This window comes from Triplophysa dalaica, chromosome 6 (assembly GCF_015846415.1).
Source record: "Triplophysa dalaica isolate WHDGS20190420 chromosome 6, ASM1584641v1, whole genome shotgun sequence".
NCBI classification, from domain to species: Eukaryota; Metazoa; Chordata; class Actinopteri; order Cypriniformes; family Nemacheilidae; genus Triplophysa; species Triplophysa dalaica.
Window position 1 is genome coordinate 19,010,513 of NC_079547.1, and position 17,437 is coordinate 19,027,949.

General features: G+C 38.0%; 1 protein-coding gene across 2 annotated transcripts in view; it reads left to right on the forward strand.

The window, feature by feature from the left end:
- Window positions 1-2: 2 nt before the first annotated feature.
- The window catches only part of wwc3 (WWC family member 3), a 35,874-nt gene continuing 18,439 nt past the window's right edge, over window positions 3-17,437 (forward strand). For both annotated transcript variants that reach the window (XM_056751208.1, XM_056751209.1), the window contains exons 1-2: window positions 3-376; window positions 17,115-17,224. In XM_056751208.1, the coding sequence (XP_056607186.1) occupies window positions 231-376; window positions 17,115-17,224 (256 nt within the window). In that variant the 5' untranslated portion in view covers window positions 3-230. The remainder of the gene's footprint in view (window positions 377-17,114; window positions 17,225-17,437) is intronic.

A 17,437-nucleotide genomic window follows, 5' to 3' on the forward strand; every position in this document is an offset into this window, starting at 1 on the left:
AACATGGAGGACCGACACACAGAGTCATAAGAGCGCCGCAAAACTTTTTGGAAAAGGTGGATGCAGGACAGCCCGTGTCGATTTGATCCCCTCTCGTTTCCTCGTTGTTCCGTTGTTGTTTCCGTGAGTCGATGGGAGCTAAACTTTTTGTAATGCAGTAGAAAGTTGTGATATATTTGTTGTTGGAGTTAAAGGCAGGGGGTTAGACCCCCCTACCGTCCCTCAGCGCTATGCCGTGGGTGAGCAGCTGTAAGCGGAGAGAGAGCTCGGAGCTGCCGCTGCCCCCGGGCTGGGAGGAAGCCAGGGATTATGATGGCAGAGTCTTTTACATTGACCACAACACTCGACAAACTTCGTGGATCGACCCCAGAGACAGGTAAATGTGTTCGTGCGTGGTTTATTGTTGCCTGAAGTTTCAAGATTGTTTGGTTGTAGAGGGCGGGGGCTCAGATTGAAGTGATGATTAAGGAGCGAAGGAAGTTGCATGGAGCTGATACAATGTAACAATGTTTTAGCGTTACGTTGAGCAAATGCAACAATGTGTCAATGCACAGATTGAATCTTTGTTTACTGGATGGATGTTGAGGATTGTTACAGGCTGTGCTATTCTCCTGTCTTTTGTCGTTTTTTATTATTTAAACTTTCTCAGTTTTCAATCTCGTTCGTCATGTTTTAAGATGACGTGAATGACTATTTATCAGTAGAAATATATCATGTGTAATGGTCATTCATCTGTTCACCTCACATCTTTGGTCAATTGTGGCTTTATAAATCTTTCTGTGGGTAATGCATGCAAATTATATTTCTGTGAACGCTTTGTCTATTTCTGTTTGGTTGGAGTTTGTATTGTAACAGCATAGAATTGTATAATGCTGTTGATAATCAAAATACTTTCTGATACTATTAAAAGGTCTCAAGAGTTGTGAATTAGTCACTCAATAACTTTGTAATACCTGACAGAGTGACAGAGCATGTCAGTCATGTGTTGCCTTTGACTAATAGTAGGCTGTTAAAACTTAATGAATTGTTGCAGTAAGACATTATTAATGATGACGGGACACAAAGCTGAAGATGAATAACTTGTCAGTTAACATGTTACATTGATGGTTTATGGCAAACAGTTTCTTTCAGATAGGGTTTGGCTTGAAAACATTTCTGCTGGGGTACCATTTAAAACACAAGGTAACTGATAAAGGTTATGGGTATAATAGTAAATCATTTTGATGACAAATTTTATAAACATTTCCTAAACCTTCTTAGATGTATTTAAAGGGATAGGTCACCCAAAAAAGAAATTCTGTCATCATTTACTCCCCCTCATGTCATTTCAAACCTGTATGATTTTCTATAGTCCACCGAACACAAATTTAGATATTTTAAAGAATGTTGGTAACCAAGCTTTCAACCACTTGCATTGGTTTTGTGTCCATACCATAAAAGTGTACCGTATTCTTCAAAATATCTTCTTTTGTGTTCTGTGGAAGAAACGAAAGTCATACAGGTTTGCCTCTTGTCAAGAGGGAGTAGCTCAGTGGTAAGAGCATTTCGTTAACAAAAGGTTGTGAGTTCGATCCCAGGGGATTGCAAATACCTATGTAAAATGTATAGGATAAAGCAATTTAAGTCTTTTTGGATAAAAGCGTCGCCAAATGCCTAAAATGTTAAATGTTAGTGATGACAGAATTGTCATTTTTGGGTGAACTATCCCTTTAATTGAGCTTATCTTCTATCCATTCTGTACAGTGTACAGTACTTTGATTGTCAGTCAAAAATGTTTGTTATGCATTTGCCTGTGTCACATGTGTGGGCTTCTTTATAAGCCATCTTCGCTAAGTCTAGAAACATTTCGCCTAGATTTTTCCTGAATCAGGATTTTTTTCATTTTGAATAAATTTCGTTTTTGTAACGGTGAGCACATTTGAATATTGGTCACATTTTATCGGGAAACATTTACCTGACACTTTTGTTGCAGTATTTCTTAGAAAGAGCTTGCTACATATGCATTCAGCTCATGTACTGTATTTAGATACTAATTTGCATGATGTAGTTATTAAAAGCATGATATTTTTTCACGTTATTTTTTTTAAAGCGGTCGCATAATGTAAACAGTGTTCAAATGAAAGAGAGAATTGAACTGTAGCTCCAAGAGTTCCATGTGCAAATATGTATGGAATGCTTGTCGGGCCGCTGGGAAAGCAGTGTGGATGTGCTTTGTGAGGTCTGTATTTTCAGCAGCATAGAAACCAGCTTTTCAGTCAGATTTATTTAGACACACGAGTTCACTGGAGGCCTTGTGTGAATTAAATGGGGGGGGGGGGGGGTTTGCTGTCTTTGGGATAGTTATAACATTTTCATCCTAATTGTTATAGTCACTCGTTTATTAAAACAATGAGCGAGTAGCTGTCATCGACGGAGAGTATTTCACAGGGGATCTGGCAACATTCAACACTTACAGTGTGTGTACAGTAATTTCATTTTTGCATTATTTCAAGTAGTTAAAAAAATATTCTCTTGAAGAGATACAGTAGTTCACCCAAATATATTATTTCTGTCATCATTTATTCGCACTCATAATATTCAAAAGCTTGTGTATGACTTGTGTAGTACACACACTTTGAGAAATGCCTCAGTGGTTTTGTGTCCATTCAGTGAAAGTCAATGAAAGCCAGTGTTGTTCATTTAGCAACGTTCTCCAAAACATCATTTGTACACTGCAAAAGAAAGAAAGTCATGCGGGTTTGAATAATGATGTGAGGATGAGTAAATGAAAGGATTTAAATTTTTGTCTAAATGATCACTCTCTGGTATTTTAGCTATGGAAACGGCAACATCCCATACAAAGTCTATGTTTCATTGATGTCATTCACACTTTTGCTGGATGGTGCATATTTAATTTTCTTTTTAAAGCATCTGTTATTTCCTCGTTAAACTTTTACGCTCTTATTCAGGAGACGGAATGGACTAACCAGCTGATAAAATGAATCTAGATAAGAAAAACCTGATCTGCCTGAAGACTCTAGTCATCACAGCCATGTGATATGTTTTGTAATGTGAAGCTGCCTGAAGTCTGAAAAGTCTCATAATTTTATGTCAGGAACGCATAGTAACAAAGAAGATGTTGAAGTGGACAGTGGCCTTTTGGTTACTTTGCATGCTTTTAACAAATCGAGCTGTGGTGCTCATGGGTTTGAATCCAACTTGTGACCCATGAGCACGTTTTCCTTGATGTCTCTGTACTGTTCAGTCAGTATAAATGGCTGAATAGAAAGATATCCACATTTGATTACTAATGTATCAGTTTCTCCTAGCCAAGTTTTTGTTTGTTTGCGCAGAACATTGGTGTACCTTTCGGTATGTCTCTGAAGTGGCTTATATTCAGTTGATTTGCCTTAATTTTTACACCACCTGTGTGTTTAAGCAGCATCTGGGCACCAATGAACACGAGTTCTTGAGGTTTTAGGCAATGTGACAGCTTGTAGTGAAAATTGGAATTGGTGTGTGAATTCATTGCACAGTCACCTGGGAAACCACTGGAGCTCCTCTGTGAAACAGGGCCATCTTCCAGCACCTGGCCCTCACTTCTCACTCAGCTCACACCAATAGTTAATTTGAGTATGAGCCTATACAAAGAATCCTGGCTCAACTTCTCCTGAATCATACTTTGCAAAGTTATCTTTATTTCAGGGATTTCTAAATATTTTCTTTAGGCATTATGTTTTTAAGTTAGAACATTCTTGTTATACTTATGATAAAGTTATTTCCCTTTTTTTAAAGGATGAACGTAAAGTCCCTGTGAACCGGAATTTGCGATTATTTGTATCGCAAATTGTATGTATTTGCGTATTCTGACACATTTCCGAGTGAAAAGGAATTTCAAAGTAGAAAATTAGTGGGCGTGACTTGTTGTTTTTCACTGCGAATTGATCGGATGAAAAGCTGTTGCATTTATTTTGAAATGAAACTGGGAGCAGACTGACAGCTAAAGGTGAGGAGTTAACAGATGCTCCGCACAAACTGTTTTATGTCATTTCAGGGGCGGAAGTGCGTTTTCAGATTTCAACTGAAGATTATGAGGGTTCTTTTTAAAAGAAAAATACCCACATTGATAAGCTATTTACTATTAACGCTGCAATACTGTATTTCATGAAAAAATAAGAATTGTCATTTTTTATTTCACTGGGACTTTAAAATCGAAATTAACTGGTTGAGTGAAAATATTTACTAGATGTTTGCATCATATTAGATGGAGCCCCATAACCACCTATAAGGACAGCATTTAATTTAAATTGGAAATCAAAAATGTTAAATCTTTCAATAAAAATTTGTTTAACGACCAGTATGGAGTTTTCATAAAGGTTTTGTTACAGTGAAATCACGCTCATTTGTTCTATTTTCACCCTAGTTCACCCTAAAATAAAACTTCTGTCATCATTGAATCACCCTCTAATCATTTCAAACCATTATGACATTCTTTCTTCTGCACAACTCAAAATAAGTTATTTTTAAGAAAGTTGGTAACCGAACATTCACTTTTATTTTATGGTCACGAAATCAATGCAATTGAATGGGGGCCAGTTAACGACATTCTTCAAAATATCTTCTTTCGTTTTTGCGGAAGAAAGAAAGTCACAAAGGTTTGAAATGACAAGAGGATGAGTAAATGATGACAGAATCTTGGGGTGGACTATCGAGTGCAAAATTGTTTTCATTCTAATTTCCAAAACACAAGCTCATCTTCCATTGGTTGGCCAAACAGATAGACCTGCCCCGAACTCACACAATCGGTTGAGACAGTGTTGCTGCATTTGACAGATCGAGCAATTGAGTTTACACTTTTTTGAAAATTATTGGAGAAAATAATTTGTCCTCGAATGAGGTTAAACCTTTTTGTGTGGTGTTTCCTGATACCTGTTATTAAGGTGAGTGTGACTTCCAGCAAAAAAAAATGGTGTTGGTGTATTGATTTTCTCTCGCATCTCTTGCATAATCCACACAGTAGATGTGCTAAGCGGACTAAAGACTAGCATACTTCTGAGAATGTTAGTATCTACAGTATAATGTCAACATAAACATACAGATACATTCTCAGTATTGTCTCAAATTCTTTATGCTGGGGGGTAGGCTCTGAATCAGGAAGGGTGTGTTTTACCTTGACAAGACAATAGTCGGGTAAACAGTGAATATTGTCTGCGTTTGCATGTTTCCTAAGGTGGCTCCGCAAGAGTTCAGAGCTCCTCCGTCCACTTGCTCCAGTGCAGTTTCTGTGGGGAAGCTTTTGTGACTAAGGAATGAGTGCAATGTCAGGCATGCTCACACTAATGCCTAAGGGACTTTGCCCGTGTTCGGCCCCAGACAAAGCTGCCCAATGGAGGCAGCAGTTCCCACGTGTCTTCCCTCCCTCCATCCCCAGGCCCCCGCGGCGCTCCTTTATTCTTTACAGGCTCTGTTATGCAATGGCCACAGCCAGGCCTGCCGCTTGGCAAAGGGAAGCCTTTATACGTGGTCACAAAGCACACCAAATTCAATTATCCTGGAAAGTGGAAGCCGTGTTGCCAGCACCAAAAGGTTATTCACATAAACACAATCCCCTCACCGCTATTTTGCTTCCCTTGGTGTTTTCATTATGTCGGTTAGGGGAGGGCAAGTTTGAGGGGGCCTGTGAACATTGGTCTGTATTATCCAATGTGTTTGTTTGGAGTTTTTTTTTTACTGAATTGCCAACATGTTAAACTTTGTGTTGGCGCTGTTTCTGCTTGTTCTTATTGTCATAGGCATCCCTCTTTTTCCTCTAAAGGCCCATGATATGGTAAAAAGGGCTTGAAAACGTGAAAAGATAAAGGGCATTTAACCTCACACTTGAGGTTGTATGCCTGCAAGGGAACTTTAGGGTGATTATTTTGTAGTAAAATAAAACTCTACCTATTAACAAACACTTGGAGATAATTCATCCAAAATTGAAAATTCTGTCATCATTTACTCACCCACATGTCGTTCCAAACCTGTTGGACTTTCTTTTTATTTGCAGAACACAAAAGGAAGAAATTCTGAAAAACGTTGGTAACAAAACCACATAGGCCTCGTTGACTTCCATTGTATGGACTCAAAACCACTGAGACATTTCTCAAAAGATCTTCTTAAGTCCCTTTAGGCTTTTTGTTTCTGTTTCTTTCTGGGGTTTCTTAACTGATTCTTCCATTATGGGTACACTTTGCACATGCGTCGCCACAATTCTATTCCTCTGTTTATCAACCATACATTGAAGTATTTATTTAGTCTTTTAAATGAAATTGTCTGTCATTTTGTACTGCATTCAGAAGAAAGAGATTCTGAAATGTGCCCAGGTTGTTTTGAGCCGAATGAAAATTAGGTTTATTATGCTTCTTTAACATGCTGCACTGTTGTTTACTGGTATTAGTCATTCTTACAAAAAAGTAATTTTTCCAATAAGCTACCACGACAAAAACATTACACATGATTTTTGAAAACATAACTGCTGACCTGAGACAGTACAGCCCATTGAAAAGAGTGTACATCTTTCACTCACAGCCTTGTTTTTGTCTCAGAATACATATGACGTCTATTCTTCCATGTTTGCGTTGTCTAAAATCCAAATTGGCCCATAATGTCCACAAAGGTTCTTCATTAAGGGATAATGTGCAGTGGGACTATGTGTAAGTGGTGTTGTTTTTTGTATGTACCAACTGACTCTCTTGATGCTCTTAGTGTCTTTGTTCTATCTTTTGGTCAAGGCCACATGTCCAGTTTTTATAGCACTTTGCTTTGTTGCTAATTTCAAGAACATTTCAGACAAAGCCTTTTTAAACTTCTTCCATTCAAGGGTAGATATCAGAACATTCCGAACTTGAATAGATTCAGGAGGAACATCACTTCACTTTGACCTCCTAACTTTATGCTTATCGCTGTATGTCTTACTGATGATAGATTTTCCTATTTAAGGCTTTAAACCCTAAACTGTTTAATCCAGATGACCGGACCTTCACACACATTTTTCAGCATGCCAGGTGCACTCAGTCACACGCAGGTTATGCCGATCATGTCTGGAATGCTATCTTAGTTGGATGTACCAAACTCGTCCGGGCCGTTTACTGAGGAATTTCAACGCATGGAAGTCTGTAGAAATTCATCATGTAGGCGATCAAACACCAGTTTGATCAAAAACAAAACACACCAAATTCTAACCCTCTTTATGATCATCGTCTTAATTCGTGGAACTGAGGCAGCATGATGATGGGTTACATAGTAATCATGATTATTTTGATCGAGTTCTTAAACACAATTACTTAACACACAATTATTATGTCTTTTTTCACTTCAGCATATTTATTACATGTTACAGCCAATTAATACACATTATTATCTGCCACTATTGAAGTTCTGCAACACTGCGTTTCAAAGTGCACTTTCAGGCATAGAATCCGGCCCAAAGATGAATTTCTGATCTTATGATGATGTTTTGTGCTTTTAATAACAAGAAAATAATGCTTAATTAATCGTATGAGGCAGTATTTGTTATCACGATTAAAATATGATTATTCATTTATTAGATTTTTTTTCTGCATTTATGAAAACAAAATTCCTTCTAATGTAGTTTATTAGACAATCTAGTTAAAAGGGTCATAGGGCGCGAACACATGTTTTTCTGTGTCTTTGGTGTGTTTTAAGTTGCCCATGCATCTATTAGACAGGTAATATTGCAACAATTAAGGGTCCCAACAAAAGATGCATTCCATAAAAGCGAATGCTCACCCAGACCTGCTTGAATCGCCTCGTGTAACCACACCCCCACTAATCCACGTCAGTTTTGGGTGTGAGTTGAAATGTATATGCAAGTCAATACTGTAAGTAGAATTGCTTTGGAACCTGATGTCCCAAATATGGTAAGAGACGTTGCATTTCCATCACACGCTTGCAGTATTCGACCAATCACTACACACTGGTTAACTGGCCAATCATAACACACCTCGCTTTCAGAGCGATGAGCTTTGTTAAAAATCTCCGCGTTTCAGATTGGCGGGGCAAAGATGATATACAAACATGCACGATATGTGGAAAATACAGTGCTTTTTAACCTTAAATCGTGTATACACGTTGCATTACATCTAAAACAAACATTAATATTCGTTTTAGCTGTGTCATATGACCCCTTTAAGAAGTCTGGGACTCTGAATCTTTTAGCTTGTCAAAAGTAGGGCTGGGTATCGATTCTTATGTGCCGATTCGATTCCGAATGATTAGAGATTTAATACAAATCCTATAGATATTTCTAAAAAGATCAATAATCATACAATGGTGAATTAAAAAATGAAATTAAGAGCCAAAAAGGCTGTATATTAAACACTCTTGGGTATATTGAAACAGATCAGTTGCGTACCTTGATCAAACAGCATCAGGTTATTTTACAATTAAGATACAGTATAACAAACAAAAATTCACAAAATTTAGCTATAAAGAGAGGCTGCAATCATGTGAACCGATGCCTTTTATGTGAAGGTGATGTTAAATCGGCGACACATTCGCAATCAGCCGTGTTAATTAAACAACAAATAAATGATATACTCTGTTGTAACATTCACCCGTTGTTAAAAAAAATGGACATCTAGTGGACAGTAGTAGCAAAAACATTCATGTTAATGAATGTTCTGTGCTTGCGAAAATATGAAAGAAAAAGAGTCGATTCACGGCTTAAATCAAAATAATGCTATATTTTAACATCTTCAGGGTAGTCATCCTTTGGATGGAATTTGTAGAAATATTCTTCAAGCATTTTATCATAAAACATCTTGAGGTCTCACCCTGTTATTCCTAAAAAACAATTTTTTAGTAGTTTCTATCATTCTCTTTCATTTTTGCTGCTTTATTTAACCTTCTATTAAAAAAAAAGGATTAAACTAACATGTTCAAACAATTATGCTGTTTCAGACATTAAGCATACACCTTCAGATCAAAATATTTGTAAGGTCAAGCGAAAAATTCAAAGCCAGCAAAGATAAAGCCACCTAATTATTCATACATATTTATAATGTACAGTTTATATACGTTCTTATTTTCCCTTCCTCTGATATTTGTCATTTCACTCTGATCGATCTTTCGTTCTATCATGTCTTGTCTGTGAAAGTGATAGCGGGAATGACAGCAGTATCTAAATGTGTCTGGAGAAGCCGTTTTTTCAGTCGTGCTACTTATAGTCGACCTATTTCTATAAGATGCTTGATATAATGGTAGGAGAGGAAGTCTGTCTCGAGCAGCCTGATGCTCAGCTGCCACGACATAAATGAACGACATAAATGAAATTCCTCCCAAAGTTTGGATCTCATCTTTTAAACTTAGAGTGGAATTTTTAGATGGACACCTGTGGACCTCGGCGTATACATAGCAGAGCTCCTTATGTCGTAGTGGTGACAGCATTCGACCATTAGTGTGTCACATTTACACTTTTTTATGTCATACAGGTGCTTTTATTATAATGCCAGTCATTTTCATGATTAAGACTTGCTGAGGTTGTTCAAGGCACAGTTTACCATTACGTAAGCTATTCCATGCCTCTTAAAAACCTTTGCTTTGTAAAGTGTGACACGTTTCCTTAACAATAGAATATCTCCAGCGGTAAGCAAGCCATTATACAATTAAACCGAAAACCGCAGAGCAGGGGCCGCGCTGTGCCATGGCGACAAGTTGTCTATGCGAAGGCTGTGAATTAATTAAGCCAATAAAAGATCCCCGTAAAGTTATACAGGGGCGATCAGCCCACATGAAAGGTGACGTCTGTACTAGCGGCCTTCAAATGAAATCGCTTCTTAAAACATATGGTTGCCAAAACAAAAGTTGTGCCACAGGATTTCGCAGAACCGAGAAAGGAGAAGCGCTTGGAGCTCCAGAGGCATTAAAACTGTGCCTCCCGGCTACTATAATTACGTTTATTTGGGTATATTATTTTTAGAGAAACACATTCTTGACGAGGAATGCAGAGCCTGTTGTTTGGGAGCATCTTAATTTGCAGGCGGAATGTTAGTCCGGCCCTTTGTTGTCCTGAACGGGTCGAGCTGAAGAAGCGACAGGGTGGATGTCCAGACGAGGCCTGGACCTACGGCCCATACTCCAGTTACACATGCCTATCCCACCAGGGACGAGAGCGTCGTTCCAGATGGAAATATCTACTGGGAAACATCAGGGAGACTGCGGAACGTTAGATGATTATAGAATTAGCAAATGTCTGCCGCTTGCGTGTCGTGTGCTATTTCTTTTCGTTTTTAATTTTGGCCTGCGGGCACTGACTGAAATTCTTTTGCACTCCCTCCAGGAAGATCCCTCTGTAAAGTTATCCCACTCTCCCTGAAGAAAAGACAGTCCTGAGACGTTTAGATGTTTTAATTCGCTTCGAAAGCGTTTGAAACATGACAAAAGGGCGCTTTGCTGCTCTAAGTCCGCAATCGGAAATCGTTTTTCGCCTTAAAATAGGGTTTTAAGTGGTTACACTTTTAAAGTACTAGAGTTTGTGCTGCGTAAATGGTCTTGACATTCATTCTCTACTTGTTTAAAACTTGGGACACTTTTCAGTGCTCCCAGCGTATTTGAGAAATTCCCAAGTCTTAAAATAACCCATGGCCCCGTAACTCTTTTTCTTTCTGCCGATGACGGGTTTTGGGATTCAGCCCGCTAAAAACTCTGAGACCTCTCCTTCTGGCAGAGCTGCTTTCCTCTGGAAGAAAAGGCGTGGTATGGGAAGATTAGCTCTCTCAGAGCACAGAGGGTCTCTCAGGAACTGAAACAAAACACTCGCTTGAGAAATTTGCGAGCAAGTTCAGGGCCCGAATCGAGTCCGAGGGCAGAGCTGTTTTTGATAACGTGTGCTCTCTTCGCTAATCTGCAAAACATTGCTTATCGGGTTTTTAAGACTTTGTCGGTGACGCATCTACATGGACACTATGGTGGGGTTAAAGGTGGGGTAAACATCAGATGTGGTGGTGATTCTGGTGTCCTAGGCAAGATATACTTTATTATGAGAATACAACCTGAATTAAACCTGTATGACTTTCTTCTGCAAAACACAAAAGAAGATATATTTGCAATTTGGTAATAACCAAATACCGTTGGTCCCATTGACTTGTATTGTATGGACACAAAACCAGTACAATTCAATGGGGACCAAGGTTATAGTTCACCAACATTCTTCACAATATTATCTTTTGTGTTCTGCAGGATAAAGAAAGTCATTTGAGTTAACAGTGACATGAGGGCAAGGAAACGATGACTGAATTTTTGTTTTTTTTTAGGGGAGGAAAGGGAATCTCTTTAATGATAGTGATTTCGTCATGCGATTTATTAACCAAATGACTCCCAGTGTTTGTGGAACGTTATCGTAGTTGGGCTTTTGGAATCTTTTCTTTTGTTTTTGAAAGATCCGCAGAAAGAGGAAACTGACCCTAGGTTCCTGGTGAGAATGTGGGGTGGTCCTGTTTCCTGTCAGAGCTCCGCGTCTCCCATTTTGTCCAATGTTACAGTTTGAGAATCTCGACTACATGGCCATGTTTTTCTTCTGTCCTTGGGAGAGAATGATAAACCTAGCAGGAGATCTGTTGTAAAGCTGTAGTTTGGGCTCAGGAAATGGACATAGTGCTTGTGTATGTCGTGTTTCCTGCTGTGTTGTATTGTGGGAAGTGAGTTGACTGTGGTTGGGACGGGACTCTTTGTGTATGTTTGGAGGCCTGTAGACTAAAACTGATGCTTTGAATTTGTTTATCTTTGTTGAGTGTGAATGCTAAAGTTTTCCTTATATAGTTTTTACTTTGGAAAACAAATATTTGCGAGTATTAGTGGTATGATTACATCATGCTTCTCTGTAATGTAAGGAGCATGTTGTCTAATTCTGATAAATTCTCATGTGACCTGATGAACTGCTGAACACACTCCATTTGCTGTTTTTATTACTTGATGCTTTTATATGCTTCTGTCAGCTGAATTGGGTATTGGAACCTACTGTCACACACATGATGTCCATGTGCCTTGTTCACAAGTGTAAATTCCCTCTAGATTTATTTTGATTTCTGTCAGTAGAACCTCCAAAAAACTACACACTGGACCTTTAACAAAGAGGAAACAAATTTCTTAAAGGTGAAACGCTTTGCTCATACAAGGTTCAGATAGACTTTTTGTATTGGTCTGACACAATAAGAAGTCATAATTGTATTAAAGGTCCAGTGTTTAATTTTTTTGTAGGATCTATTGACAGAAAGGCAATGTAATAAATGTGTCTTCAGAGGTGTATACAGACCTTACATAATGAAGCGTTATGTTTTTATTACCACCGAATAAGCTATTTCTATCTACACACACCGCGGGTCCCCTTGCATGGAATTCCCCATTTTGTTTCTACAGTAGCCCTAAACGGACAAACTGCTCTACAGAGCATGATTCGCAAATACAGATCTCCATCAGCAAAGCAGTGAAAATGCGACACGATCTTTGTTCTCTGAGAGCCGCCTGACCGTAGTCCTTCGAAAAGGAGGTGCAGGAGTGAGTCGTTGGTTGTTATGCTGCTAAAATCACCACATTGCTCCTTTCATTTTCAAAACTTTCAAGCCAGGATGTTTCAATAACATGTCAATATTCAACAAAAATTGTCTGGTGAGATCAGTTTACATGGTAGTTACACTATAAAATGTTTATGTTGTAGGACTAACACGTACATTTTTTATATTAGGTTATAATACAATCATCACAATAATCCAATATGGTGACCTAGTTTAGCACCATGTTTCTAGAATTATATCAAATGACGACTTGTGACTTTTAAAGTGATAGGTCACCCAAAAAATAAAAATTTAGTCATCTGTTACTTACTCTCTGGTCATTTTAAACCTGTATGACTTTCTTTATTCTGCAGAACTCAAAAACGATATTTTGAAGAATGTTGGTATAACCGAACCACGCGGTACCCATTCACTTCGATTGTACGGACATTAATGCAAGTCAATGGGTACTGCCATGGTTCTTCTACCAACATTCTTTAGATTATCTTACTTTCAAATTTAATAATCATTCAAATTTGTAATGACAAGAGCGTGAAAAAAATTATGACAAAATTTTCATTTTTAAGTGAACTATCCCTTTAACAAAGACAAATTAGGTGGAGGATGTGTTGGAATGAATAGTTCATACTTTTAATGGGTTTTGATATCCTCTCAAATAGGGATGCACCGATACTACTTTTTCCTTTCCGATCCGATTTCGATATCTGAATTCTGCGTATCGGCCGATTCCGATTCTGATCCGATACTAGCACTGTTTTTCATGATCAAAGTAGACTTGCATATTTTAACTTTTATTGCCAGAGATGAATAGTTAAGCATGTTTACTTTCAAGTACATTTTAAACTATCTGTACTTTATCAGAGTACTTTGGACAAAAAATGCTTTCCTACAGTATGAATCACATCATACTTATTCCACTACAGTCCATAAATAAATGTTTTTTTTTACTTTAAATCCATGAGTACAGTAAAATCTACCATTTTCCTTTACTTAAGTATTTTTACTTAAAAGTATGATTTTTTTAAATGTAATTAAGTGCTGTATTAAACTTAAAAATACAAACAAAACAAAAATGTGGTCTCATAAAGCACAGATACTTACAAAATATTATTACAAATAAATCTCTGATATTACACAAAGCTATCACATTATAAAAGTGTCCAAACTCGCTCATGCACATCCTGGACACAAAATGATGCGCTTAATACATTCGCTTCTACGTTATTTAAAGTCATGCGCATTGGACGCAGAATGATGCGCTTAAAGCACCCGCTTCACTCACGAGCATCCCGGATAGAGATGACCCTGTTGTCGCGGGGATCTTTGCTTCCCAAGTTCAAAACAGTTATAACCAAAGAGAATATATATGTTATGTGTTTAAATCATAGAAAATTGAATCCATCCTAAAGTTTAAAGTTATGTATGAATGACGCATAACATAGACCGCTTCCAGTGCTTGAATCTAATAACATTACACTCAGCGAGTACCGTCTCCGGCAAAATGTGTTTTAAACAAAACCACCCTCTATTATCTAGTGATTATTAAGAATATTGAAAACATTGGAACGAGAAAGATCCTGACTGTTCCCGGACACACGCATGCTGGATTGAGATTGACAGATGACCGCACCAGCGGAGCTCAATTTTTATTTATTTATGCTATATTGGTTTATTCCTCGCATAAAGCTATCAAGATACATGACATCGAATACAGTGAATGACAACGTTTATGGTAATTTCCTGATAGTTAGTCCTTTATGAAGCTTTAGAGTAACATCCACGGGTATCGCAACGGATCGGACTAAAGAGAACCCGTCAGTCCGATACCCGATCCAGCAAAAAAGACCCGGATCGGCCTCAATTCCGATCCAGAGTATCGGATCGGTGCATCCCTACTCTCAAACAATATTTTATAACCTTGCTAACTAACCCATCTCATCTGCCTGCTTTAAAGCACTGCATTCTGGGCTTCATTCCAGGGTTGTCATAGTTGTAATAGTAAGGTTGTGATGGGGGAGAAAGAGATTTCTGAAATTTGATGAGGATTGCAAATGTGTGAATGTTTGTTCTTGTATCTTGGCAATGTGGCTGTGTTTGCCAATATGTCCATCAAAAACCTTTTGTCTCTCCGTTTAAGAAACTGTCAAATGTGTGTCAGCACCTGTAATATCTTACTTTTTCTTTCCCTCCTTGATCTCAGTTATCAAAAAATTACAGTAAAGCACCCTATTGTTTTTTCTTTTGAACATCTACAAACATAGCTCCTTGCTTGTGAAACTGATATAGGCATCAATAAGGAAACTGGGTTTACACACTCATGTAGCCGAACGGAATGTGTTGCATGAATGCCATTTGTGGAGCGGTCGAGTAGTGGCCGACAGTCAGACCGATCTGCCTGCTTCTTCAGCTTAAATCCTTTCTGATTGGGATTGTCATGCACATGCCTGGCAATAGTTTCATTTTGGAATGCAGCCTAAAAGGTGGATATTCATGTCTTGATGTTTAACTCTAACTGGATTGCATTGAAATGTGAGGGATTGCATCATTATGGTGACATCAGTGGGATTTTAAGGCAATTTGCAAAGCAATTTAAACTCTCAGTGCTGAATAGCACTAAGATTACAAACGGGCCGTTGTTGTGTAAAGTTTGTGTCTTGAACCATGTTTGATTTAACTTGTCTTTATTACATGAATAAAATTGACTAATTAGTTCATTTTTGTACTTTTGTACAATTTGTAAGAATATAGCCATAGAATACCATACAGATGTTGTGTTCAAGTTGCACATAAAGAGAATAATTTGTGTAGTTGTTTATGAATAGAGTTTTTAGGGCGTTTTTGTTAAATGGGATAGTTTAGTCAGAAAAAAAAAGTAGTTTATTCACCCCCGTGTCATTCAAAACCTGTATGCTATGTGACTCTTTCTTCTGTGGAACTCCAAAGAAGGTATTTTGAGAAATGTCTTTTGTGTCCGTACAATAGACATTGGTTTACCAAATTCTTCAAAAAAGTCATACAGGTTTGGAATGATGTGAGGGGGATTAAATGATGACAGAATAAAATTTTTGCACGAACTATTCCTTTAACTAATGTTGTCAGAACGATTCGAAAGAATATCATAAGACTTTTCCGTTTGAAGAATTGAGGAATTAAAGTCTTATTTTAATAACCGTTCGCAGATTCTACAGCAACCCTGGAATTCTTTTCATAACCCTGCTGTTATCTGACACAGTCAGAGAGACGGGTCAAAGCACACAGACAGTCATACAGCTCACCTCAGGGCAAACAGAGGTTAAGTGTTTAGCTCAAGGGCACAAAGACAGAGGGATTTGGACGTGGTATCCTCCTCCTTTGCATGCGTTTGGATGTTCATGCTTGAAGTTTCTTCATACAACTTCATCTCTCATTAAAATAGAACATAAAGGAGCGATTTCCCGACTGGGATTAGTTTAAACCAGGACTAGACTTTAGTTTAATTAGAAAATGTAAGTAGTTTTAACAAACATGCCTTGCATGAACATTTTGAGACCGCACAAAGGCACTGATGTATTTGGAGATATGTCAGCACAAGCTGTTTTCAGTAAGGACTGCTCTTACACTTATTTTAGTCTAGGACTAGTCTAATCCCTGTCCGGGGAACCACCCGTTAAGTGCTTTATTTAATAAACAAACTTCATATTAGTGCCAGTATTTGCCACAAATTCCCAGGGATACAGATCTAGTCTTCGAGGTATTTAAAGAAGGGGCTTCAGCATTAAATGTGTGAAAAAGTGATTTGTGCAGAGTATCCCATGTCCCGCTGGTGTTTGTGGGTTGTTGGGCAGGCATGCTTTCTGCTATGTGGAATGTGTTTATGGACCGTCTCTTCCTGCAGTGCCTATATTACACACATTTTTGACCCCGGGTGAATAGATCAGTAGCTGTTGACTGACTTGAACACACATTCATTAAAAATCTGGAGGAATTTTTCAGATTCTTTAAATGTCTGAATTGCGGCTTTGTTTGCCGTCTTTGGTCAACATATTACATTTCTGTCAATGTTTTACATTTCCATAATAACATTAAAAACAGAGCTAAAGCTCGCAATCAACTTGAAAAGGGTGCTCAACCACAAACGAATCAAATGAAAATGTACATATAAAGTCGGCATATCAAAGCTTAAAAAATCTCAAAGGTTTTAATCGACTTTAACAAATCGTGCGCAACACGTTACGTTTTGTGAAAGTTTGAGATTTTTGGAGCTTTGGTGTGCCAACTTATTTTTCATAATAACATAATAAGAAACAAATTCTGGTTAGCAAATATTCAAACACTTGCCTTTTAAAGTGTGAATCTGTAGTTTGTTGTTAAAAGTAATCAAAAAAGATAGATTTACTGTTTGACCTGTCAGGACTTAAACCCACATAGTCAGTTTTATGCATTGATCTCTTTCTAACAAACATGTCGATTGAAAGGCTAAAGTTACAGATGGCGGCCTTCAGAACCGTTGTGCAAAATATTCCTGCGCATCGTTTTTCATTGTTTTTAACGATTATGTTCATTTTGGCATTCTTTCTCTTCCTGTAGGATTACCAAGCCCCTGACCTTTGCCGACTGTGTGGGGGATGAGCTTCCTCTGGGCTGGGAGGTGGTGTATGATCAGCAGGTGGGCGTCTACTACATCGACCACATCAATAGTAAGTTCAGCTCTTTGGTTCCGTCTTTAAACAACATATTTTACACAGCTGGAATATTTTACACATTTAATTAAAACATGCTAAATACTGTGTGGCCTGACTGAAGTGCCCTGGAAAATGTCAGTTCCCGTTATTTCACTTCGATTGTTCAAATATGAGTTATATCAGTATGTTTATATTATGTCATTTCATAGTTCTTTGATATATTCCCTC